Consider the following 26,248-nt stretch of genomic DNA (forward strand, 5'->3'; position numbering starts at 1 on the left):
CTCTCTCTGTGGCTGAGGGCCATCTCTACTCTCTCTGTGGCTGATGTGGCATCTCTACTCTCTCTGTGGCTGAGGGCCATATATACTCTCTCTGTGGCTGGGGGCCATCTCTACTCTCTCTGTGGCTGAGGGCCATCTCTACTCTCTCTGTGGCTGATGTGGCATCTCTACTCTCTCTGTGGCTGATGTGGCATCTCTACTCTCTCTGTGGCTGAGGGCCATATATACTCTCTCTCTGTGGCTGATGTGGCATCTCTACTCTCTCTGTGGCTGATGTGGCATCTCTACTCTCTCTGTGGCTGAGGGCCATCTCTACTCTCTCTGTGGCTGAGGGCCATATATACTCTCTCTGTGGCTGAGGGCCATCTCTACTCTCTCTGTGGCTGAGGGCCATATATACTCTCTCTGTGGCTGAGGGCCATATATACTCTCTCTGTGGCTGAGGTCCATCTCTACTCTCTCTGTGGCTGAGGGCCATCTCTACTCTCTCTGTGGCTGAGGGCTTTGTTTTGGGAGCGTGTCTGGGTCACTTTATTTCAAGTGGATACAACATGTAAATGCATAGATATGATAAGTGGGTATCATCCTACTTCTGCTCTGCATGCATTATTTAGTATTTTCTGCTGGAAGCAGAGAATGAAACTCTCTGCAAGCAGACGTCTAAATTTGGTGTTTGTCCCATTTTTGGGACACATTTTGGTTAGCAAGTGGACCCCAGACTTGCACAACCACAAATGAAAATGTTTTTTTTACAATGTAATCTGATATGTTGACCCAGATTTGAATTTATGTTCCTTTCTTGGTGTCTCTATAATGCCACCAAGAAAGGAACATCAAGCCCAATTCAAATCTGGGTCAACATATCCGCTACGTAGCTGTATCTGTCAGGTCGCTCACAGCATGGTCGAATTAGCTTGTGGCGCTGATGTCCAGCCCGAGGTAGGGTTAGTTTTGTTTGTGTTCTAGCCTCTAGGGCTGTGGTTACTGGTTCCCAAACGTTTTTTAGCCCGTGACCCAAAAGAGAACTTGCCCGGGATCCAAACCCAGACTCAAACACAGACCCAAACCCAGGGACCAGGTATAGGATGCCTAAACCACGTCATGGACATGTTGAAGAGGGTTCAGGCTGCATCCCCGTACCCTCTGACGTTGGGAGAAGACAGACAGACTGCGTGTTTTTCACCAATCTTCACGGCACATTTGTTGTTAGTGTGTACATTGTGTTGAGACTCTCTCTCTCTCTCTCTCTCTCTCTCTCTCTCTCTCTCTCTCTCCTTCCCTATCCCTCCAGCCCGAGGAGTTGACCAACGTTTTGGAGATCTGCAACATCGTGTTCACCAGCATGTTCACCTTGGAGATGATCCTCAAGCTCACCGCCTTCGGCTTCTTCGACTACCTGAGGAACCCCTACAACATATTTGATGGCATCATCGTCATCATCAGGTTCAACACTTCACCCATTTGGACCTGAGGACGCATCTGTGTCACTTTAGATTTTCAGCATTTTAAACATTATTTTAAACGGTAGCCGTTGAAAAATAGCATACAAGCTCATAGCGCGGCAACAAGTACCGCGTTATCGTGAAAAATGTGTGCAAATATTTTAAACTCAAATATTTGGTTCTGGGGGGTCCCTGGAACAACATATTTTCAGATTGGGTCGTCGGCCAAATACATGTCCTTGACATGAAATGGTTTGAGAACCACTGATATAGAATCTGGTCTCAGGTCTTAATGGGTTGACAGTTTGACACCTGCAGTTACACGTCTTTGCTGTCTGTGCATAAAATATTACAGTGTGTATTACAGTGTGTTCCAGTGGATCCATTATAGTTGTTATTTTAGTCACAAGCGTTTAATCATTGCACACGCTTTTTCTTTTTTTCAATTTCCGTTTAGTTTTAATGTATTCTAAAAGCAGGTTTATTTATTGTTTTGACAAGGCCTACCTTTAGTTTAGTTTTTTGTAATGGGGTGTTTGTCCTCGACAAGAAAAGAAACAAAAAAATAAATGAATACTTCAGTTCACTATGCTATTCATTTTTATGTTGTTAAAATGTGTACTTATTTATATTCTTTACTCGCTTAAACCCCAGCACCCCTGGGGAACATTCACCAAATATAATTTATTTATATGGTGTGGAGTGAAAGAATAAATAGAATATACTGTTGCAACTCATTGTTTTACTCTCTCTATAGAGAGTTTGAGTGGTGCTTTTATTACAAAACATACATTAACCACTTCGGCCCTATACAAATAGCCCATCTACAAGCTCACAATGTGTCGCCATTTTGAGTTTGTATTTCTGCTATTTCCAAACGATGTTTGTACATTTGGAAAACCAAATGGGACATTCTGCATAATGGGTACTTTTACAGTTACACAAAGGTACACTTTAAGTACATTTTGATGCCAATACTTTAGTACTTAATAAAGTACATTTTGAATTCCAGACTTGTACTTGTAACAGAGTATTTCTACAGTGCGGTATTGATACATATACTTAAGTAAGACATGTGAGTACTTTTTCCACAACTGTATCGTCATGTCAAATAGTCATCTCTCTCTCTCTCTCTCTCTCTCTCTCTCTCTCCCCCTCCCCCCCAGTGTGTGTGAGATCATCGGGCAGGCTGACGGCGGTCTGTCGGTGTTGAGGACCTTCCGTCTGCTGCGGGTCATTAAGCTGGTGAGGTTCATGCCGGCCCTGAGGAGACAGCTGGTGGTCCTCATGAAGACCATGGACAACGTGGCCACCTTCTGCATGCTCCTCATGCTCTTCATCTTCATCTTTAGGTGCGTGTGTGTGTGTGTGTGTGTGTGTGTGTGTGTGTGTGTGTGTGTGTGTGTGTGTGTGTGTGCCTCCTTTTGAGCAGCAGTGGACCTGATAGTGTCACTTCCTTTAGGCCAGTGTGTTGGTTGCCACAAATAACCATCTTTGAAATAAACAAAATAGAACATAGAACGTTGGTTGAATCATTGTGAACCGATGCAGAACAGCCCATGTTGAATGTCAAATCAAAAATAGCTTACCACAAGAACCAAAGTATCCCTATTCTAAAATAAATATCTTTTAGATTTAGCGCATTTCGTTGCACAGATGCTCGGTTCATGGTTTACCCGGCAACATTGTGAGAGTGATGTACATTTTTGTCATATGTTACGATTTGGTGAATATGTGCAAACAGTCAGCAAAAAAGCCAATCTATAAGCTCAAGTAGAGCTGAAATTATTAATATTGAGGGGCGCTAGACCCTCCTATGCCCAGCTTTGCGTGTTTGTGTGTACCCCATAGTGATGATTTGATTGGCTGAGCACGGAATTGATGATAAAAAGTGAGGACGCCAAAAGTGATTGGCCGGAATGTGATGATTGTCTGTGACTTAACAGAGTCCATGCATGGCTGCAGTACCCACCTGATGATGTGTGGGAGTTCATGATCCAGACCATACTGAAGAACATAACGTCTTCAGACTAGGAATCTTAAGACTCAAGTGTATTATGTACAGGTCATCAGCAGGTCTGGAGACTCCGTGTTTGTATCCTCCAAAGAGGAAGATACGATCTATACCACAATGCAACAGCACATGCTATGCATTCGACACAGGCCTTTCAACCTTCTTCTATAGGTGAAGGTCTTGGGGTTGAATTTCCAGAGGTCATTGAAGGTCCGGTTCCTGCAACCGCCACCAAATATGTACAGATCTCCATTGTAGGAAAAGGCTGAATGATTCTCACGTCCTACTGGGAGAAGGTGTGCAGAAGGTGTGTTCAGCTAGAGGTTGGTCTCTGTGTCAAACACTCTGATGGTGTTGTGGTACTGACCTCCATAGACAACACTCTGATGGTGTTGTGGTACTGACCTCCATAGACAACACTCTGATGGTGTTGTGGTACTGACCTCCATAGACAACACTCTGATGGTGTTGTGGTACTGACCTCCATAGACAACACTCTGATGGTGTTGTGGTACTGACCTCCATAGACAACACTCTGATGGTGTTGTGGTACTGACCTCCATAGACAACACTCTGATGGTGTTGTGGTACTGACCTCCATAGACAACACTCTGATGGTGTTGTGGTACTGACCTCCATAGACAACACTCTGATGGTGTTGTGGTACTGACCTCCATAGACAACACTCTGATGGTGTTGTGGTACTGACCTCCATAGACAACACTCTGATGGTGTTGTGGTACCTACCTCCATAGACAACACTCTGATAGTCTTGTGGTACTGACCTCCATAGACAACACTCTGATGGTGTTGTGGTACTGACCTCTATAGACAACACTCTGATGGTGTTGTGGTACTGACCTCCATAGACAACACTCTGATGGTGTTGTGGTACTGACCTCCTTTAAATGGGTTTAGGGCAGAAAAGCATTCATTTTGTGGAGAAGACTATGGATTATTAGTGAGGGAATTGCATGTAAGTACTGTGTGGATGGGCGCGTCATGCGTGCATGCTTGCGTGTATGTACTAACTGCGTGTGTGTGCGCAGAGAGAGACATAGAGAGAACAGACAGTAAGACAGACAAGCAGGCAGGGTTCAAAGAAAGAGAGACATCAAGAGAGTCAGTCTCCTTTGTAATAGCAGAGGGAGACTGTATGAGTGGCAGGGCAATGAACAGTGAGGTGAGATTGATAGAGAGCAGCTCAATAACAGATGAGATGAGTCCCAATGCCTGTGTCTGTGTGAGCACATGCTGTTTATATGTACTATAACTGTGTGTGTGTGTGTGTGTGTGTGTGTGTGTGTGTGTGTGTGTGCGCGTGCACGTGCTTGCACGTGTGTGCTTGCGTAATTTGTGCATGCCTGAGTGTGCGCACACTCACACATGCATGCACGTGTGTAGGCTGTGTTAACAGGCACTTTAGCAGTTGAGGTGATTTATTGATGTTATACTGTGTGTTTTTTATATGTACGTGTAGCTCTTCAGGCGTGCGTGTGTGTGTGTGTGTGTAGTGTGCGTGTGTGCGTACTAGCCTGTGCATCCCTGCTGTGCCCCAGGACAGATGACACCAGCGCCTGGCCTGTTGACTAAGCTATAGCGCTGTAGGTGGCGCGAGCAGCCCAGCTCACTCTTCCAAGCTGTAGTAGAGCTTAAAGCTTAACATCTGCTGCTCCTTCCTTACACAGCCCGTCGCGGCTGTAAGTGAACCGTTTATGTGCGGACGTGGAAATTAGCAGGGTTGTCTAAGGTGCTACACTACCGTTTATTAGCAGGGTTGTCTAAGGTGCTACACTACCGTTTATTAGCAGTGTTGTCTATAAGGTGCTACACTACCGTTTATTAGCAGTGTTGTCTATAAGGTGCTACACTACCGTTTATTAGCAGGGTTGTCTATAAGGTGCTACACTACCGTTTATTAGCAGGGTTGTCTATAAGGTGCTACATTACCGTTTATTAGCAGTGTTGTCTATAAGGTGCTACATTACCGTTTATTAGCAGTGTTGTCTAAGGTGCTACACTACCGTTTATTAGCAGTGTTGTCTAAGGTGCTACACTACCATTTATTAGCAGTGTTGTCTAAGGTGCTACACTACCGTTTCCCGCTATGCCGGCGAACAGATGGAGCGGGTCAACGGAGAGAGGGAGTGAGGAAATGAAAGCGGAGGGAGGGAGAGAGGGATTGAGGACGAAACAGAGGGACGGACGTAGTCATATTGTGTACAATACGAATTGCCAGCACGAATTTGTGCGTGCGTGCGTGCGTGCGTGCGTGCGTGTGTGTGTGTGTGTGTGTGTGTGTGTTTAGTAGTAGGTACTTAGTAGAGAGACAAATATGTGCATGTATAGCGATAGGAGTTGATGTATTGCTGTGTCAAGTCATTGATGTAAGCAGAGAACAATACATTGCAGAGCAGTACGTCCTTTCTTTAGCACTTTTCCCCCGTTTCCTAGTCTAAAAGTTTAGCCGAGAGTTGCAAAGAGTAATAGTTCATCCTCACAAGTTGGTTTCGAGAAAAAAAGTATTAAAATACCGATTTCCATTATGTATTGTTCTATATCCATTTTGTAACTCTGTGGGTGTATACAAAAAACAAACAGACCATTTTAGTTTATTTTGCACACTCCCACAGTTAAATGAACGTCTAAAGATAGATGGTCAGACAACAGCTTGTATTTAGATCTTTGAGAAGGGTGACTTTTAGCTATGGGAGGTATATAGTACAATGTTCACCTACCACCAGTGGCTGCAGGGTTTGTGTTACTATAGAGAACAGCCCATCCACTGAGCAAAAGCGATATAAGCGCCTTATTCATTCATTCGATTCATTTGGGTGTGGGGCTGTGCAGTGCTGTGGGCTTTCTGACGGAGCTGCTGCTGCTCGAGTCGCTCTCTATGGTGCAGTGTAGAGTAGGCGTGGCGCAGGCTTAGAAATTCACGACATTGAGGGGTTTAGAAATTCACAACATTGAGGGGTAAGAAACCATCCCGGTCGCGTGGTTCATGTAATGCGTGTGTCACTGTGAAGGACTGGCCCCAACATGACGATTTTGACGTAGGCTGTTGAGCTTGCGCAACAACAGTGTGTTTCACAAAAGTAATATTTTCTACAGTAAATATGACAGTTGCGTCGGTAAAAAGTAGCCTAGCCGGATTCTGGGAGCGTGCAGATTTTTTTTGGCATGGAGAGATGTGTGCTAATAGTGTGGCTCGGTCGGAGATAGACCACGGATAAATAAATAAACGGAACGGCTGTGCTGTCTATTAGGGTAGCAGGATACAGAATACTGCAAGGAAGACGGCCTACAAGGAAGAAGTGAGACATCTAGCCACACAACCTGGTCCTGAATGTCAACAAGACAAAAGAGGTCATTGTTGACTTCAGAAAGAACCAGCGCAGCCACTCACCACTCCTCATAGAGGACACTGCAGTGGATGTAGTGAGCAGCACTAAGTTCCTGGGGGTACAGATCACAGACAGTCTGTCATGGTCCTCAAACACGTCCTCTCTTGTGAAGAGAGCCCAGAAACGGCTGTTCTTTCTGCGCCGGTCCGCCGGATGAGAAGAGCCCAACTCCCCGCTCCCGTCCTCACTACTTTCTACAGGGGAACTATAGAGAGCATCCTGACAAACTGCATCTCTGTCTGGTCTGGAAGCTGCAATGAAGCAGACTGAAAAACAGTACAGAGAGTAGTGAGGACAGCGGAGAAAATCATCGGGACATCACTGCCTTCCATGAAGGACACTGTGCACAACCGCTGTCTGTCTAGGGCCAACAACAGACTCTATCATCAGGAATGACCCCACCCACCCACACCAGGGACTGTTCACTCTGTTGCCTTCTGGCAGAAGGTATCGAAGCATTGGAAATAAAACAGCAAGATTTTCCAAGAGCTTTTTCCCCCAAGCCATCAGACTTTTGAACAAGTGCAATATCCCCTAACCTTTCCCCCTATATGCTGCTATAAGGACTCCTGTTCTGTCTCTCAATGAACTAATGGTGCTTTTTAATTTATTTGTTTTAAAAGTGGATTTTAGATTTTAATAGTATTTTAGCTCTCTTTTAACTAGCATACTAAAAGCCAGTGAAACGTCATTTCGTTCTCTCATGCATTTTATGTATTTGCTGAATGACAATAAAGCTATCTATCTATCTACAGTATCTATGTAAAGAACAGCCTCTGTGTGCCTGTCTCTCGTTGCAGTATTCTGTGTTACTATACAGTAAAGAACAGCCTCTGTGTGCCTGTCTCTCGTTGCAGTATTCTGTGTTACTATACAGTAAAGAACAGCCTCTGTGTGCCTGTCTCTCGTTGCAGTATTCTGTGTTATTATAAAGAACAGCCTCTGTGTGCCTGTCTCTCGTTGCAGTATTCTGTGTTACTATACAGTAAAGAACAGCCTCTGTGTGCCTATCTCTCGTTGCAGTATTCTGGGGATGCATATTTTTGGCTGTAAATTCAGCGTGAAGACCGAGGTAGGAGACACCGTGCCTGACAGGAAGAACTTTGACTCTCTGCTCTGGGCCATTGTCACCGTGTTCCAGGTACCGCACGCATGCAAGCACGCACGCATGCGGACTTACGCGGTCGATTACAAATGCCTACAAATCAGTAGTTCTCACACTTTCAAAGATTCTTTCTATAATTAAAAAAATAAATAGCAGATCGCGGCGTGGCTTGAAGTGACGTGTTGTGAGCCTCCCACCTGTAGATCTGCTATTATATTTTTTGAATAAAAGACAATTACACCGATTATTTTCAGTTTTTTATAATTGTGTGTGTGTGTGTGTGTGTGTGTGTGTGTGTGTGTGTGTGTGTGTGTGTGTGTGTGTGTGTGTGTGTGTGTGTGTGTGCGCGTGTGTGCGTGCGTGCGTGTGTGTGTGCGCTGCGTAGATCCTGACCCAGGAGGACTGGAACATGGTGCTGTACAACGGCATGGCGTCCACCTCTCCCTGTGCCGCGCTCTACTTCGTGGCTCTCATGACCTTCGGCAACTACGTGCTCTTCAACCTGCTGGTGGCCATCCTGGTGGAGGGCTTCCAGGCCGAGGTAAGGACTACGTGCTCTTCAACCTGCTGGTGGCTATCCTGGTGGAGGGCTTCCAGGCCGAGGTAAGGACTACGTGCTCTTCAACCTGCTGGTGGCCATCCTGGTGGAGGGCTTCCAGGCCGAGGTAAACGTCTACCTACCAGCCGCTGGGGGTTTAGGCAGTTTTTAGGCAAGATTTTTGGGGCAAATGGCAAACGCACATAAGGTGTCATGGTGGGCCACGTTGTGAGCTTATAAATTGGCTATTTAAAGTATATATATTTTTTTAAGATTTTGTTTTTAACAAAAAACATGGAAAAAGCCAAAAAACACTCTCCCAAGCCCTTCCCCCACCCCAGAATGGCAGCATTGATTACAACATTCTTCGCAGGAACAGCATTGTAAATGATATAACATCATCCAAGAGGAGTCAATGAAGGCAGAGCAGCGAGAAAGGAGCCCCACATTTTGTTGAACGTTTCAGGTTTTCTCCTTACATTATACATAGGCTATTTTGAAATAGCTGACGTATATACTGCAGGGTTGAAGTTGATGAACTTAGGTATATTAACTACATTTTGCCCTGGAACCCCTCTAGGACCCCTGGGTCCTATCATGATGATGATGATGTCCCACATGACGTCACTGAAATAGACGGGCTGAGATAGACTAATGCTGCACACCTAGTCAGGTTTTTATGCGTTTAGCACCCCTGGACCGCCCTGCGACATACTAGCGTCATGTCCAGGGGGTGTAGCCTCTGACCGACCGACCGACCGTCGGACGTACCAACCGAACACCCGACCTGCCGACCGACGCGGCAGTCGACTGTTTTGGATTCCGCCCCTGGCTGGAGGGTTTGGCAAGGAGTACTTAATTACTTAATGTCCTCAAGTGCCGGAGTGTAATAATAATAATTAATAAATTAGTCCCTACTCTTGGGTTGTACATTTTTGCACATAATGTGACATTTCTCCTCTGCAGTTACCCATCCTATAACTAATGGGAGCGGTGAGCAGCCATTGTACGGCTCTCGGGGAGAAATTAGGGGTCCATCTACCTAATTTTGAAAATTGCCACGTCATTCGTCTAGTCTAGATGTCCCTATGACTCATGAGGACATCCAGACTAGACGAATGACGTGGCAATTTTCATGAGTCACGACACGATAATGGACTGTTATCCAAGTGCCCTGCTGGAAAATTTATGTCTGTTTATGTGGTAATGTCACAAAATAGGAAGCTCCTCAATTGCATTTTTAAAGGTCTTTGTCAGTGTAAAATACAGAAAACTATTGAAAGGTAAAATTCAAGCACATTGTGAAAACTTCAATTGAAGACAAACTAGTAGTTTGAATCACGTTGCTGTGTGCTCCATGTTTTTCTCTTTTTTTCCCCCCTAAATTTTTATCCCACGATATTGTAACCCATTTTTCACCTGGTGCCAATGCCTAAGCTGTAGTCCTGGGCGCTACTCTCCCTCTGCCAACCTGGGGAGAGCACCGAACTGAGCACCTGACAGGGGGGAGTTCCCCCAGTACGACGTAGCTCGTGGTAGGAACAGGTTATTCCAACCAGTTCCTTTCCCCCCCAGCTGACCAGGTGGAGGCAGGATTACTGCATATTAGTTGTGAGGGTACCTCCGTCCTCCCCTATAGGGGACACAGGGAGAACATGCAAACTCCACATAGAAAGGCCCTTTCGCCAACCCAACCAAGGGTATGGGCGCTGATGGAAGAGAGAACACGCCCTGAGTGCCCACAGCATCCTAGGTGGGAATCAAGCCCGGGACCTTCTAGCTGTGAGGCAACAGTGTTTTTCAACTAGACTTTGTTTATTGTCCACTTGCCTTTAACCACTTATGCTCTATGGAATATAGTTAATTGTACGACATTGTTAGTTGTTCTAATGTAAAGTCTTGGAAGCAAACTTTAGAGTAAAGTTGAAGGTAAGTTCATTTTAAGAAACATAAATACAACTCTGAAAGTATAGATTTCTGCCAGAGGGCCAATCGATTGGTTGCTTTCTTTTTTAGAGTTGGGTAGATTACAATATAAACTAGGAGGTAATCTTAGGAGAAACATGCCCTTTGCATCGCTGGCTAAATGAGCACAGGGCCAGAAATTGGTACACACTTTTACTGCCACTTCCCGTACACTGTGTCTCCTTTAGCCGCTCTATAAAAATCAATTTAATTCTCACACTACCGTTTCTCCCACCTCGTCTTTTTTCGTACATTTATCTTTTGTATCGGTCTCTCATTCTTTGGCCTCCTTTGTTCTCTCTCTGTGTCTCTCTCTCTCTCTCTCTCTCTCTCTCCCTCTCTCTCTGTCTCTCTCTGTCTCTCTCCCTACCGCTGTGCTGTGTCTCTTGATTTAGGGTGATGCCAACCGGTCATACTCTGATGATGACAGGTCTTCCTGTAACTTTGAGGAGACTGACAAGCAGAAAGACACACTCTGTCTCTCAGGTAACCATGCCACCATGCCATTATGAAGTTTTCTTTCTTCTTTTTTGACAGCTTTAACCAGGCTCAGAAAGGACAAGGGGGACAAGAATGAGTGTAAATCATTGGGCATAAAGCTATTCAGGATATTTTAAAACACCTGCGCCCTAGTTTGTATTTTTATACAATTTCTGAAGAGTTTTGGAAAATGCAGTGACATGCCCAAAAAAGCATGTCTGGTTGAAAGTTTTGAGGTTTAAAAGTCCAAAAGTATTTCTTATTATTTGGCAATGCTCACCATATCAAACTTCATCAGGAGCTTGCTGACCGCCTTACTCTCTGACCTCTAGACTAGGCCACAGATCCCAAATTGATAGATTGTATCAATTCAATTCAATTTGAAGGCGCTTTATTGGCATGAGAAAACATACGTTTACATTGCCAAAGGAAAGGTATCTGTCTGGGATCTCTTCAATCTTCACTGTCAAATCCTCAGTATTAATTTTAGTTTGAGAATTACACTCTTGACAGATCCATTTAGTGTCAATTTGGTTCATACTGTAGCTCTAAAGAAGGATATATGGACCCAGAAAGAGTTAGGGCTGTATTTTGCGTGTCTTAAGTACCAGGTCTTATTACTTAACTTAAGACCTGGAGGCGTGGTCAATGCTCTTTGGCCACTCAGAATAGCCAAATGGCATTGATCACGCCTCCAGGTCTTAAGTTAAGTAATAAGACCTGGTACTTAAGACACGTAAAATACAGCCCATTATGTGCTATTGCTGAGTGTTAAAGCCGTTGCTCACCGGTTTGGTCAGGAAAAGGTGAAAGCTATGTGCAAAATGACGCAAAGAAATCAAGCTCATGTTACTGTGATGTAATCTATTGTAATCGCGATCTTTCCTTTAACAATGGAGTTCAGTATGGAGCTCAATATCCACTATAAGAAATCGGGTGAGCAAGTTCAAGCAGCAGTAGCGACGAGCTTATGTCGTTGCTTCTTGATAAAATCACATCTACGTTGGTGAAGAGGAGAGAACATTGTTTGCTTTGAATGAAATTGGCCACCTTGTATTCAAATGTAAACACCATAGAAAAGAACATTCCCTACCTTCTCCTTTGGGGGATTGGACTATGTGATCTGGCATATTCAAAAGTAATTGTGATTATGCACAGCGGCATTGGCCTTTATCCAATTTCATTCCAGGGAAGAAAATGCATTTCAATAGAGCCTGTACTTCAACACAACACAAGTTTACAGGTGTAAAGGAGAGGGTGAAATAATTTAAATTGCAGTTACATAAATAATAATAAGAATAGAGAAAAAAGAGAACTATCAAATGTCAAAACAAAACAAGATAGACATACGGTGCTCAGTCAAAAGAATAAAATCAATAAACTTATAGTCTTGTGTGCAATAAAAGACTGATATCAGCAGATATCAAATATAAATGAATGTGAGAAACATTTGTTTTTCCGTAAATGAATGCCTTACTTCATCATACAAGATTGACATGCAAAAGCAGTTGTAGTAGTACTACTAGCTATTTTCACTATATTAAAATGTTTTCAAAAGCAACGGTTTCCACCCAACAGCGATGACAGGCCTACCGTATACATTAAGGGTGCTTTCGGATATAGCGCACTGTGCAATACAAACTCATACGTTGTGTGAATGCGCTCCAGTGTGCATAGCCGAACACAGTGCAATTAGTGCAATTGGGCAAGTGTGTTTCCCAGCCGGTTCAGCAGCCTGATGGCAACTGTCCCTCAGTCTGTTTGTTTGGTTATTGCTACTGAGATATTGCCTGCCTGGCAGTGGCAGAGGAGAACAGATTTTGATGATCTGCTTATCCTCGACTATTCACAACACTTGTTGTTTACCGCACTGGTTCTCAAAGTGCGTTCCGGCGGGGACCCCCAGAGGTCCTTGAAGGGCTTGCAGGGGAGGTGGGCACTCCATCCCTCTATGCCGTGGAAAGGAAGTGTACATTATTAAGGCTATAGCATAGCAGTAACATTGAACAAAATAATGAAGTCCCCCTCACTAGCCTCTCAAGCATTTCCTGACAAGATGGCTATGCAGGTCTGTAGTCCTCGGGGTGCTTGTTGGAGGACAGACACAGTGATGGACATCTTGAAGCCCGGGAGGATCAACAGCCTGCTGCTCGGCACCCGGCCCTGCAGTCCCACAGATGTTCACCTCCTTAAAGGCTACAGCTGTACACATCAGCCACTGACATATTTCGAGGCCTGGCCTCCTCAGGCTGGGCTATCTCCGTCTGGTTGGGGCTGAAAGGTGTTTATCTCACTGGGGAGGGAGGTAGAGCGGCTCTCCACACAGCTGGTTCTCCCTCTGAAGTCTGTTATTGTCTGCAACCCCCCCGACACATAATCCTCACGTCGTTACTGCTGAACACTACTGTTCTAATTGTGCTCCAGCTTTGTGGCTGTTCTAATGGTTCAGTGGTGGTCAGAGGAGGGATTTAGAGCTAAATCTGCCCACAGTCCCGGAGCTGTGCGCAGTGCTTCTGTTCACATGCAGTGCATTTAGAGATAGGGATCTGGCTCGAGATTACTGAGCACAACAACATCTTTTGTTATATTTTGTTACTATTCTTGTTCTAAAACAAAAGGGAGAGCGCACGTTTTAAAGTTGGAAACCGAGTAAGCAATTATTTGTTTATATGATTCATTATGAAATGTTGGTGGCGCAAATCCAATGTTATTAATTTATTTTTGTAACTATTACCGTAACTTACTCATTTATATGAATTCAATAGTACTATATTGAGATCCTTATACAAAGAAAATTAGTTTTAGTTCTAAAACGTTTCGGTCAATCTAAGCACGGTACATGATTTTGTAGCTCTGTAGTTTGAATGCAAAAATGTACAGTACGGTGACCAATCTATTTGCTGCATTCAGGCAGCATTCTTCTTCTTCTTCTTCTGAAATGTTTGAAATATGTTTCCTGTAATGACATGCCCAAAGTAGGGACACCAGGGTTTAAGTGGAACCTTGACAGAAAAACTATACATCTTGGCAGTTTCAAATTATTCTGATCTGACCATTATGTTTGGTGAGTAATTTTATATAACGGCAACACTTTACTGTAGGGAGTAGGCCTACTGTTAAAGTATCTTTCAGAAATGTTCCAACTTTATGGAAACGCAACGTTCTTTAAAAATTAATGGTCTCTTTGGAAACCAGCGCCTATATATCAATATAATTAATACAAAAAAATCATTACATTCACACAGACTCGATATACATAAAACATATGCTGTTCTTCTTATTGCCAATCCCCAAGGCTTTTCAGATAAAGTATACATGAACCACCCAGAAGCTCAGTCCTCTCCTCTCCTCTCCTCCCCTCCCCTCCCCCACTGGCGGAATAGCAAGAGGGACACAGCCAAGTGTATAATACAGGCTGCAATGCAGAGCTGCTTGGCACATCACATCACATCAGGCTGGCTTCCAGTGCAAATCCCATGAGCATTTTGGCTAAACGACTCAAGCCGATTGTCTAAGCAGCAAAAGTGAAAAACAATGGTCCGTGAATAGTGCATTATAGCATGTGCTCTAGTCTTGACTCTTCTCCCGCCTGGCTCTCAAACTGTGGAATTGACCTCCCCCCTGGTGCCTGGACCACTGAGCCATGGCCCAGGCCTCCCCCTCTGTTAAACCACTGTGTGCGAGAACTCTGCTCGCTACTCTGCTCTCTACAATACATCACCAACCTAGAAAATAGATGGACTATCTCACTCCCCCATCATCACATCATCCTGCCATGCACAAAGGGGCAATTTCACTCACCTTCAGCTCACTGCTTCACCTACACTGTAGGTGAAGCAGTATTCACATCCACTACCATCACACAACAGTATTCACATCCAATGACTTCTGCGATAAGGCTCTGGCCAGAGATAGCTTGAGGCAAAACATATTTTGTTACTTTTGGTGTTTTGATTTCTGATCTTTTGTTACACGTAATTAAAAACAACGTACAACACTGCAGATGAGACCAAACTAATTAGTGATCCTGAAAACAAGAATGCTAACATTTCCACTGACCATCTATTTGCTCTTGTCCGGTAATATGACATTCCACTGTATTGAATATGGAATAGCATTAACTTATGCTCCATTGAATTATGAAATTGAATTCCATATAATGAATGGCTGTTAAGAATACCCAGTTGGATTGGAGCAGGATCAATGGCCTAAAAGTATTCTATGGAATACGGTAGTTTTTCTCATGAATCTCTGCCTTAGTGAATTAATTAAGGGTGCATGCCTTTACACTGGTGCTGTGTGAATGTTTTAACCACATTATCGGCGTCCCTATTTTGGGTATGAGGGAGTGTCAAATCCATATGAATAAAACAATATTTAACCCTGCAAGACCCGGATATATTTCTAGTTGCAAAAAAGAGATTTCAACCTTACTACTGCTACTAGGACTTTGCAGAGGAAATTATGTTAAAAGTTTTATGCAAATGTTATGCACATTTATAATAATTATTGAAATAATAATAATAAATGAATAATTTACATTTGGGGGATATCTTTCACAATAATGGATGTACATGTTCTAGACATTCTTTTTTTTTGTCAAATATGTTTTTATTGAACAGATTATAAATTATTACAAACATTATGGTATGAAATACTTTTTTATGAAACAAAAATGAAAGAAAAAAATAAAATAAAGACAAAAAAGAAATCCCTTAACCCTCCCACCCATACTGCTCAGTGACAACGGCATACTATATAATAAGATGATAGAAAGCTCATGGAAAACATCTGAAAAGAAAATGGCGTACAGTCAACCATATTGTCTAGACATTCTAATGATCACAAACATTTATATTACATATTACTTAAAAATTCCAGAGCATTGTAAGACTAAACAATGAACATCAATGATGATGTTTAGGTGAAAAAATAACAGAAACATATATATGAATTAATTAAAATTAAATCTGAAGCATCAATGGGGCTTGCAGATGTAAAGGGGATGTTTAAATATACATAATGTTTAAATACTGCAGAGTATGTTAATGAATACAGTAATAATAAGCCTTCCATTAAGTTCAATGTATGTGGCAGCATCTTGTGAGGTTTTCAGCTATTACCAGTACTTGACATCACATTCTATACTGTGGTATTTTGAGCTGGTCTCTCTTCTTCTATCGAAACATTTAGAACCTTTGGTCGGGTATAGGACCACTGGTTAACGAGAGCCATTTCATAGAAATGTCATGCCTCTGTTAAAAAACAGGCTGTGGATAACCCAGGGTTCTAACCCCGGGTAGGACCTGAGTTCCAGGGTTGCAGCTTTAAACTACACATTACAGATATGCCAGTGTTTTTAAAAAAAAAAGAAGAAGAAGAACATGCTTATTTATGTTCCGTATGAGTGCGGTACCTTCATCTAAAAAGTCCAGGAGCTGTGGAAGTGTGAGCGCACATTCCTGTGTCCTGTGAGGGCAGGATAATGCTATCAAACCTGGACCAGATGTAGCCACGGGCTACATTGAGACGCATTGGGAGTAGTGTGTTTGAATAGGACAAATGGACACCAGAGACAGAGAGGGATGTGTTTTTTTGTCTTCTTACATTAAATATAATAATGCTATTCATTTTAATGGCCCTTTCCCCTCCTTTTCCTTCCCTTCTTCCTTCCCTCCATACTATCCTCACCCTTCCAACTATACTTCCTATACTTCCTTCTCCCTCCCTCCCATCTCGCCTCACCTGCCCCCACTTCTCTTCCCTCCCTCGTCCTCCCCACTGCAGACCCTAAGATCTGTACTCTGACTCCTAATGGCCACTTGGACATGCCTGCAGCTCTGTACACGGGGGAGAACAGTGTGATCACTCTGGGCAGAGCCAACCTGGAGCAGAGGGCTGTGGTGAGTCTGAACGTCTGCCTTCTCACTGAACGCTCGCAACAACGGTATCCACATGGCTTCTACTCGTATAGGGAAGTGTACACAACCCTTTATGTTTCATTTAAATGGCTCACAATTAGACACACACACACACACACACACACACCAAGCTGCAGCGGGTGATTCGCTCTGCGGAGAGGGTGATTGGCCACCCTCTGCCCTCCCTCAAGTCCCTGCACGACTCTAGGGCGCTGAAGAGAGATAAAGATTATGGCTGACTCCTCCCAACCTGGCCACGGCCTCCTCACCCTGCTCCCCTCTGGGAGAAGACTGCGGCTGCCGAAGGCTACGAAAGTCTGCCACAGACAAAGTTTTTTTTCCCCTCAGCTGCCAGGCTGCTCAATGATTCTGGCTTCCCTTCCACCCCTGCCTCCTAGTGACACCGGCACTTTAATCACCGGCAACATTTGATGCACTATGAACTACTGTATAACCCTGCACTTTATATTTATTTCCCTGCACGGTGTTGTCTTATGTCTGTTTATTTGTGAAAAAAGAATTGAATGCACTCATGTTATGTCAAAGCAAAGAGACACACAATGTCTTTGGCTTGACATTTTTTCATTCATTACTTTTTCACAAAGCTGTCACTGTTGAGATGATGACATCCGTCTATATTAATTCTGTCTGTCTGTCTGTCTGTCTGTCTGTCTGTCTGTCTGTCTGTCTGTCTGTCTGTCTGTCTGTCTGTCTGTCTGTCTGTCTGTCTGTCTGTCTGTCTGTCTGTCTGTCTGTCTGTCCATCAGTATGTGGGTCGGGGTTACCACACCTGGGGCCGCCCGCTGGCCCCTCACCCCCAGGCACTGTGGGCCCGTCGCTCCAGCTGGAACAGCCTGGGCAGAGGTCATCCCTGCTGCTCCTCCTCCCCGTCCTCCTCCCCGCCTCCCGGCTACGGCCTGGGGGACCTGGGCGGGATGGTGGGGGGCAGCCTCCGCGTGCGGGGGCCCCGCGCCTCCTCGTCCCCGCACCACCATCAACACCACTACCGCCACCACCACGAGGAGGAGTCCCTGCTCTCTCCTCCTCCGCCCGCCACCGTGGCTCTCCGCTGCGCCCTGCCCCCTCCGCCTCTGATCTCGGGTCAGTTTGTGCCGCGGCGGGACCGGCGGGCCCTCTCCCTGGAGCTGCCGCACCTGCTGCAGATCCCCGGACCCCCCAGCGGACCCCCCAGCGGACCCCCACTGCCCAACACCATGGCTCTGCACCACCACCTGCCCCCCTCTCTGCTGCCCCCTGTGGCGCTCCACGCCAGGTTAGTTAGTCCTGTTTGTTATTCTGTTTTCAATTACAGTTCAGATTTACTTACATTTTAAATGTAAGTAAATGTTTGCTAGTTTAGTTTAGTTGTTATTTTGTGAAAAGCCTGAGTTTTAGTTTAGTGTTTTATTTGTTTCAGAGTCAGTTTCAGAACTGTGAAAGTATAGCTAAAACAGAAGAAAAACTAGTTAGTTTGAATTAGTTTGTGTAAAAAAACACACGTTTCAGTTAGTTAAGCTTTTTTAGGGGCGCTAGCCCTTCCTATGCCCATCTTTGTGTGTAGGAAATGATTGGCTGAGCACTGAATGTGATGTATGATGATGTAGGATGACAAGAACGCCCCTCACATCACACGGGTGTGACTTTTATTTTGATCTCCAAAGTGACGGTCAGGTTTAGTTTTAGTTACCTGGTTAACTCTAGTAAACCTTGTCTCCACGGCCCGCTCAGGAAGAAGAGCTTCTCTGGGGGGATGCTCATCGTTGGCGACCACCAGGACTGTAACGGGAAGACGTCCCTGTCACAGCTCCTCCAGCATCCCCTGCTGCCTCCCCGCCGCTTCCACGCCCCGCAGGCCGGGACAGGGAACCCCCGGGACCGCCTGCTGACCGAAGTCTTCCCCGAGGTCAACACGCGCTGCAAGGACAGGGAGGACCTGGAGGATGAAATTGACTATGTGAGTTTGCGTGCGTGCGTGCGTGCGAACAAAATGCCGTCATAGGAACTTCGGCAGTTTCTTTCCGACGTTGTTATGTATAGTTCTTGCACCTCCAACATTTTCTGACTAGCTGAACATCTCCCTATATCCCAACATCGAGTGTGATTCGTCAGATGTTCAGTGCACTTGTAATTTATATTGTTTTGTTTTCCGCAATCCATCAGCAACGTACCATGGACAGTTTTAAACAAAGGTCGGCTGAGGATAATCCCTCAATGAGCGACTGCAAACACGAGCAGATGGCAATCAATTAAGAGAGAGGTAGCACACACTTGCCAGAAATGGCAAAATCTCTGGATTCTGGGACTTCCACAACAGCTGTAGTTGTTGTACAAATGTAACCAAATAAGGTCCTTACATTCTTACAAATGGATTGACTGTGCATGTGAAACAAACAAACAAACAAACACACATTCACTAAATGTGATAAATTCCTCTCTGTCTGTGGCTAATGATTACAAGCTCGTATTAATTAAAAATGACTTTTGTCCTTGTATAGAAGCGAGTGCTTGATATTCTCCATGGCTGCATGGACCCCCCGTTGCGCTGCCATTGTTTCTCCACTGTAAACATGCATGCGTAGGAACAAAGCAAGGTTAATTGGAAAGGCCTGTTTAGACAGCGGGAGAGGCAGGTGCCATAAGACAGATGCTCTGAGGGTTTCATATAGAATCGTTTTCACGTTTGTAAATAATTTAAATAGGGGGTTAGTGGTTTGCTGCGCAGGCTTATGTTTTATGTGTCCGAGGGAGCATTTAGTGTTCGCAGGAAGTGTGTGTGTGTGTGTGTGTGTGTGTGTGTGTGTGTGTGTGTGTGTGTGTGTGTGTGTGTGTGCATACGTGGGTGCGCATGTTGTATGGTTTCCTCTGCTGTCAACTGTGAATGGGTGACTGTAATGCACATGATTGTAAAACGCTTTAAAGTAATTGACCATAAAATTCTTGTTTACCATCATCATCTGTGCAGCCTTGCAGGAAAGCTGTGCAGTGTAACAATTCTATGTGTGTGTGTGTGTGTGTGTGTGTGTGTGTGTGTGTGTGTGTGTGTGTGCGTGTGCGTGTGCGTGCGTGCGTCCATGCAGAGCATATGTTTCCGCATCGAGAAGATGTTGGAGGTGTACAGACCAGAATGGTGTGAGAGCAGGGAGGACTGGTCTGTCTTTCTCTTCTCCCCGCAGAACAAGTGAGACACTCTCTTCTCCTCTCTTCTCTTTATGTGGTGCTTTTTTGTACCGTTCCACATTTCTCAGCCTATACTGTGTGTGTGTGTGTGTGTGTGTGTGTGTGTGTGTGTGTGTGTGTGTGTGTGTGCACGTTTCTACAGAGTGAGCTAGTGTCTGCTTATGCAATTGACTTGAACACATGGGTGAACACTGCACATGTGAAACAATCATCAGAAAGCCAAGCTGACCAACCAAATTTGACCCGAATAACCATGTGGCAATCTTATAAATATTCTGTTCCATATATTATGCAATTTAAAGATTGACAGTCTGTTTGGGTTCAGATAAATATTTAGCAATAATTATTACTATAATTATACTTCATTGCCTTATTTCTAGCAGTTTATGTCCTAATTATAGGTCAATTGAATAATCAGAAAATAATAAAATTATCTGTAGCTCTATTACACAGTAAAATCCCCAGTTTCATCCATTTGTGAACGACTTAATTTGTAAATGAAGCTAAGCTCATGTCAGAGCATGGTGTCCACCCTCCCTCTCTCCCCTGTATAGCTGAAATCCTTTGGTCGTATAGGTTGTTGTCTCTCCCAAAGGGCCCCCGTGTCTAACCCATTTTGAGCGGGAACCCCTTTTTGTGTTAGCATTACGTTATGCTTTAGCTATTGAAAAATAGCAGATCTACAAGCTCATAGCGAGCCACCGAGTGGCGCGCTACAAGCTTGTAGGTCTGCTATTTTTATTTATTTTTTATTTAGAAGACATTTTTTGAATCTGATCTCAGGTCAAAATGTGTTAAAGAACCACCATTCTTCTGTGCGTTAGAATCTGATCTCAGGTCAGAATGGGCTAATTCCCTCTGAGACCCCCCACCCACTGTAGTGCTCATCCTTCCTTATCGGCTGGACACAGGTTTTATATACAGTATGGAGAGCCCCCAGGCCACTCACATCCATAATGGAGACGGGTTGCCGGCATGCCTCGTCAATAGAAAGGATGGGTGTAGCCTTGCTATAAGAGCAGGGCTAGATTAGATCATCGATTCGCTAGCTGGGCTTGTTGATAATAAACTGAATTTCTCGTCTCCAGCCATTTGTCAACAAGAAATAGGCTTTGGCCGGAAATATGTCATGGCATATTGCACTGCAATCAGTATAGGAGCAAGCTGCCCAATGGGGCGTAGTGATATTTTTAATCTAAGTTCATTTAAAGGTATGATCAATCAGTCAACAATAAATTAATCTAAACTTGATTAATTGTATTAACGTTTTGCTGCCCGCTCAATCTGTGTGATAGACTAGAGTAACTTGGTTCCCCACGCAGGCGAACTGCGGGTTGGATTCCTGGGTGTTATAGTTGCAGGGAGGTTGTGGGAGGACATACAACCAACAGATTGTAGCTTTTTAAATGTATCCCATGTGCACTCTAATGAGGAGGGGAGGGAGGTGAAATATATTATTCTGGTCCCTTCTCAATTTTGTTATCTTGTATGTCTCTCTCTCTCTCTCTCTCTCTCTTTCTTTCTTTCTCTATCTCTCTCTCTCTCTGTCACTCATCTTTTTTTTTGACTGCGCTGCACTCAGGAGAGCAGAGCTCTGCCTAGGAGAGTGTCGTTAATGCAATTTGTTTTGAACCAGGGGCGTTCTAATCAGTGGGTGAATGAGTGTATTGATTGAAGCAGATGGGAAGGAGTGAGTGAGAGAAAGTAAGGAAGGGGTCATACTGGGATGGAGGGATTTGAGTCTGTGTGGCTTCCATTAACACAGCTGTATTGGTGTTCTAGAGATCACTGTTTCTCAACGTCGGGTCTAGGGCCCACCAGAGGTCCAAACGGACCCTTAAGGGTCTGTAACTCTGAGAGTGTACAACAAATATTTGACCCGGAAGTAATTGTCCTCCATTGCCGCGCCAATCTCGCTCGCGACTGTGTGGACTAACGATCAGACTATTATTATGCTTAGCGCGACCTCAAATGTATGTTTTATTAAGCTCCCAACTTGGTACGTTATGCCATTCTGAGCACTAAAAACCACTAATGACCACGTGCACGCATGTGTGCCACGAGGATTATCATGTAGGCTGTTTATGGGAGCACTATGGGGTCCAGCCGCGAAAGAGTTCCCGGGTTGGCACACAAGGGTAAAAAGCAATGAACCAGAAAAGTGGATCAGCCTAGATTGGGTTCAGAAGGTTGAGAATCAATCACACAGATCACTACTGTTTGTATTGCTTTATCTTCACTCTTTATGTCACTCTTCTGTATCATCTGGTCCCTTTACCTTATCCTTCATCTTCCCATCTCGTCATCTTTCTTTATACTCCCTCTCCTGTCTCTGACTCTACTGCCTCTCCTCTCCTGTCTCTGACTCTACTCCCTCTCCTCTCCTGTCTCTGACTCTACTCCCTCTCCTCTCCTGTCTCTGACTCTACTCCTATCCTCTCCTGTCTCTGACTCTACTCCTATCCTCTCCTGTCTCTGACTCTACTCCTATCCTCTCCTGTCTCTGACTCTACTCCTATCCTCTCCTGTCTTTGACTCTACTCCCTCTCCTCTCCTGTCTCTGACTCTACTCCTATCCTCTCCTGTCTCTGACTCTACTCCTATCCTCTCCTGTCTCTGACTCTACTCCTATCCTCTCCTGTCTCTGACTCTACTCCCTCTCCTCTCCTGTCTCTGACTCTACTCCTATCCTCTCCTGTCTCTGACTCTACTCCCTCTCCTCTCCTGTCTCTGACTCTACTCCTATCCTCTCCTGTCTCTGACTCTACTCCTATCCTCTCCTGTCTCTGACTCTACTCCTATCCTCTCCTGTCTCTGACTCTACTCCCTCTCCTCTCCTGTCTCTGACTCTACTCCTATCCTCTCCTGTCTCTGACTCTACTCCCTCTCCTATGTCCCTCCATCAGGTTCAGACGGATATGTCAGTCCATCATAGCTCATAAGCTGTTTGACTATGTGGTGTTGGCGTTCATCTTCTCCAACTGCATCACGGTGGCTCTGGAGAGACCCAAGATCATGCAGGGCAGCTTGGTAAGCTTGTAATCTCTCACAACACACGTTTTACTGCGTAGTAGTAAATGAGCAACGAACTTCATTAACGTTCAAGCTTATTTTATCGTTGAATGGCGTTATGTTTTCGTTCCGTTTGCTTGTACATTTGCTTGTTAACAAAATTACTCGAAAACTGTATTTTCATAAAAATTGATGCGAAGGATTGAGCTTCCCCGAAGACCCATTTAAAAGTTCACATTCAAGGCAAGGGCAAGTGGGCACTGATATCCTGACAAATGCATTGTATTGGTGGAGGGAGGTATTGTAAGGAATCTACTGAGTGCAGTGCTCCTATTCTAGCTTATAAGCTTGTCCATTGTATCAATATTGCTCAGTATCGCTACAGGCAGTTTCCCTGGACTAAACCATGATTACTACAACGACTTCTTCACTTACGACATGTTCCAGCTTGGAATATGTCCGATTCTTCCTCATCCGCGAGCAAGAGATCAGGGCAGGAAGCTTGAAGCCTAGAATTCTTTTGCCAATTTGTCTTAAACCTGCATTCTATCTAATGGCCACCAGGACATGACAACCAGTGGAAGTTTGATTGCAAGGAAGTCTGTGAGGAAATGGCCATATTTCTCATTGATTTGATTTATGACCTCAATAAACATTTTCCTAATGAGTTTGTTTCCAATCGTTAGTTTCAAGTCTTAATCAATACAACATGATTTTGTAGTCAAATAGAAGATAAAGGGTATGCAGTTATTAGTCACAGACAATTTATTCTCATGAGTAAATTCCCTACATTTATTTTTATTATTTCAAAATATAAAAAAATAAGGATAATAATAATAATAATAATAACAATAATAATAATAAAAAGCTAAAACGTTTGGGAACCACTGCTTTAAGGCGAGACTTTGTTGTGACTGACAAAACACTACCATAACATAAACCACGGATATCAGGATAGAGGTGGAGCAATGCTTCTCCCCAGCTCCATTTATCCAATATAATGGTCAGTTGCCAAAAGCAATGATATCATGGCAGTGAACTATACAATTAACCAATTGGCGGCGGTCAATTTGCTGAGCTCAAGGATGCAAAACAAGACTCCAATAAAACCAGTGACGGTGTATTTTACTGCACCTCACCATAGTCATATTTCTAATAATAATGGTATATTATTATTCTCAGGTATAATGTCAGCCAAGTCAAGCTCTGTAGTTCAGCTGCTATGTTGGTGACTGATGTCATCCATCGTACAATACTCTGGAGAGCGTTGGAAAGGCCATATTCTTTCATGACTCTCATTCATACCGACGTGTACAGAGAGATCAAGTTAAAACAATGGTGGAGTTGTCTTTTAATTTGATGAAAGTATCTACTGGTTCTAGGTGCTGGCATTTGTCAGATTGATGAATTATTGATTAAATGAAATTGTACTGTTCACTTTCCCTAACCTTATCTCTCTGTCTCTCTCTGCAGGAAAGGGTTTTCCTCACCATCTCCAATTACATCTTCACTGCCATCTTCGTCACGGAGATGACTCTCAAGGTATTGTTTCTCTGCTCTCTCTCTCTCTCTCTCTCTCTCTCTCTCTCAAAATAATCCAAAGGCCCTATTTTCGTCAGTGCTAAACCCCTTATCCCTATAAACTTATTTGCCTTTTTTACTATTTTGAAATACATTTTTGAAATGTTCAAATAGCCGTTCTACAAGATCACAACCTGTTGATGTAGATCGGCTAGTTGAGCAATTTCAATATGTTTTTAGGGGTTTAAATAGGGCCCCAAGCACCCTAGGCAAGACCTACGCTGAAAAGACGGAAGCGGAAGTTGCAGGATTTTAGCGGAAGTATTGCCCAAGGAAATGACTTTGATGCTTTACAAATCAGTTTACATTCTCCGCGAATGAAAGTGTTGTGATTGGTCGGGAAAATATCGTATCCTGGGGAAATACATCTAACGGATATTCCGGAGGATACATCCGCCGATAGCTTCTCTGCCTTACGTTGTGACCAGGCTTTTCTTTTCGCAGATAAGTAAGCCTGGGACCGAGGCTAGGCCCCAAGTGTATTGTAACACAGGTCCGTTTGACTAAGAATAGTGTTTAAGTGGTCATGCACTATACTACTTCTAGCTAAATCCTCTCTGTGCCTTTGAGGCCTAGAAATTGAGGTCTGTAATTAATAAACAATCTCTCCAGGACATGGACCATCTCCAACTGAACCCTCCACCATCTCTCTCTCTCTCTCTCATAATCCCCCCATCATTGCCTGTGTTGTGTATATTCTATGTGCGTAATGCGTCGGAGCAAGTGTGGTCCTCAGCCCATCGGTGCTTAACATGCACCGCTCCTTCTTGGCAATCCACTCTGTACATTCAAAGGCAAGCAATTAAGGCCTGTAATTAATTATAGTTAATCTCTCCAGGACATGAGCCATCTCCAACCAACCAACCAACCAAACCCCCCCTCCCTTCCTCCCTCCCTCTGTCTCTCTGCCTTGCATTCACTCTCCTCCTCCAACCTCCCTGTATTCTTCTTTTTCTTTGTCTTCTTCTTCTCTATCTCTCTCTCTCTCTCTCTCTCTCTCTCTCTCTCTCTCTCTCTCTCTCTCATCATATGCCTCCATCGCTGCCTATGTATTTTCTTCCTGTGGAAGGCGTTAAAGTGTGCTATCAATTATGTACAGACCCCCCCCCCCCAATTAATTATTAACCGATCGCGACAGCCCAGGAGCCACAGACGTGTCGGCCCCCTTACCGAGCACTACTAGACCACCCCAGTGTCTATCCATCTGTGGCAGAGGTGCGTGCGTGCGTGCGTGCGTGCGTGCGTGCGCGTCGCAGTGTACACACCTGCAGAGCAGCAGGGGCAGTAGCATAATGGTATACACGGCACTTGTATTTCCTCCCACATGCTGTCGACGTAACATGAGAGAGATGAGACACAGTAAGCACAGAGTGGAGCTTTGGTTTAACCCTGTCGTCTTGGATTAATGGACCCAATGGAGTATACTGTAGGCTACTTTAAGTTCCTTTTTATCTGTATCACAATTAAAACATTTTTTTTTCAAGGTATTAGAGAAAAAATACTATGACGTTTATTTCTTACATAAATGTTTTTTTACAGTATATTAATGCTATTAATGTTATCGAAAATCTGTTCTTGTTCTCTTGCAATATCCTCACGGACTCAC

The 26,248-nt window shown here is 44.2% G+C and overlaps 1 protein-coding gene across 1 annotated transcript in view; it reads left to right on the forward strand.

Annotated features, from left to right (window-relative positions):
- LOC308323308 (voltage-dependent T-type calcium channel subunit alpha-1I-like) overlaps positions 1 to 26,248 on the forward strand; it is a gene marked incomplete at its 3' end in the record, with an annotated part of 202,182 nt that overhangs the window by 121,947 nt on the left and 53,987 nt on the right. Inside the window, exons 11-22 of the mRNA XM_080775029.1 lie at positions 1,292 to 1,443; positions 2,609 to 2,794; positions 7,887 to 8,004; positions 8,354 to 8,458; positions 8,521 to 8,571; positions 10,867 to 10,957; positions 16,739 to 16,854; positions 17,640 to 18,145; positions 18,601 to 18,826; positions 19,950 to 20,050; positions 22,956 to 23,079; positions 24,535 to 24,603. Of these exons, the coding sequence (XP_080631155.1) occupies positions 1,292 to 1,443; positions 2,609 to 2,794; positions 7,887 to 8,004; positions 8,354 to 8,458; positions 8,521 to 8,571; positions 10,867 to 10,957; positions 16,739 to 16,854; positions 17,640 to 18,145; positions 18,601 to 18,826; positions 19,950 to 20,050; positions 22,956 to 23,079; positions 24,535 to 24,603 (1,845 nt within the window). The remainder of the gene's footprint in view (positions 1 to 1,291; positions 1,444 to 2,608; positions 2,795 to 7,886; positions 8,005 to 8,353; positions 8,459 to 8,520; positions 8,572 to 10,866; positions 10,958 to 16,738; positions 16,855 to 17,639; positions 18,146 to 18,600; positions 18,827 to 19,949; positions 20,051 to 22,955; positions 23,080 to 24,534; positions 24,604 to 26,248) is intronic.

Source organism: Protomyctophum bolini (assembly GCF_963924005.1).
Source record: "Protomyctophum bolini genome assembly, chromosome: 11".
In the NCBI taxonomy this organism is placed as follows: domain Eukaryota; kingdom Metazoa; phylum Chordata; class Actinopteri; order Myctophiformes; family Myctophidae; genus Protomyctophum; species Protomyctophum bolini.